Source organism: Cyprinodon variegatus, unplaced genomic scaffold (assembly GCF_000732505.1).
Source record: "Cyprinodon variegatus isolate N-32 unplaced genomic scaffold, C_variegatus-1.0 Scaffold406, whole genome shotgun sequence".
Classification (NCBI taxonomy): Eukaryota; Metazoa; Chordata; class Actinopteri; order Cyprinodontiformes; family Cyprinodontidae; genus Cyprinodon; species Cyprinodon variegatus.
The window spans coordinates 240,249-241,345 of NW_015150859.1; the positions used below are offsets into that span (position 1 = coordinate 240,249).

The following is a 1,097-nucleotide window of genomic DNA, read 5'->3' on the forward strand; positions in this document are numbered from 1 at the left end:
CAATCTGACTGGATGATCTGTTGAACTGTAAAGTGCCTTGAGATGACATGTTGTGAATTGGAGCTATAGAAATAAACTGAGTTGAACTGAATACTATATACTAAAAAAAAATACCGAAATATTTGACTTATTTTTACATGCAATAATTAATCATTTAACAGATTTTTGACTCTAGAATAAATACATTTTTAGGAATATTCTATTCATTTCATGTTGTATTTGAACGGTTATATGTATTTATGAAAGTATAGTAGTTACTATGGCTATCTGGCGGCTGTAACTCCGCCCTCCCGGCCGGCGCAATCCTTCGTGCACCAGCGTTAAAATGGTGCGGACCCGCTCTAAAAACGCACCTTAAAAACCAGCGGACGCGCTGAGAAAGAGTCGCAAACACACATAATAGATAAATAAGTATATTTCAAAGCCGCTTGTGTAAGGTTTAATGCATTTAAGATTAAATAAAGTAATGATGAATAAAAGAAGAGGTTTCCATTCTTAGTGTCGGTGCAGGAAGCAGCCGGACAGGTAATATTGAACCAAAGTCACCTGAACAGAGTCCTACCTGAGCATGTTGTCTGCTGGGTGTCGCGCAGGAACAGCCGCTTGGTTTCATATTCTCAGCCCTTTTCTCCATCACCATTTATCAGCTTGCATCATGTTACACCTGCGCGCCGGGGACTTATCCCACCGGGAATCCCAGGCTTTTTTCTCTGGTTTGTTTCCTTTTCGTTTTAGATGCATCAGCAGAGCAGCTGAGAGGGTTTAAGGTTCTCCATCATTTTTTCATGTCTATTTTTTCCCCCCTGGAAAAACAAAAATACTTCAGTGGAAAAAAAGAAAAAAAAGGTCCTTATTTACCAGTAACTTGATGAGGAAACAGGGATGAAGTGTCACTCTGAGCTTCTGGAGTCTGCTGCCCCCTGCTGGTGGCCAACATCAACTGCAGGGGACTGATCTACCAAACACACTAACCCTTTATAGGAACCTCAGTGAAATACTTTGAAAATCAACATTTCAAGCCAATAATGTTGGAATCCAGGACAAAACCTTGTTACCTTTGTAACATTAAAAAAATATAGATATATTGATGGGAAAAA

At 39.5% G+C, this 1,097-nt stretch overlaps 1 protein-coding gene across 1 annotated transcript in view; it reads right to left on the reverse strand.

Moving 5' to 3' along the window:
- LOC107093061 (leucine-rich repeat-containing protein 32-like) overlaps positions 1–779 on the reverse strand; it is a 20,430-nt gene extending 19,651 nt beyond the window's left edge. Inside the window, exon 1 of the mRNA XM_015387881.1 lies at positions 563–779. Coding sequence (XP_015243367.1) covers positions 563–570 — 8 coding nt within the window. The 5' untranslated portion in view covers positions 571–779. The remainder of the gene's footprint in view (positions 1–562) is intronic.
- Positions 780–1,097: the final 318 nt, after the last annotated feature.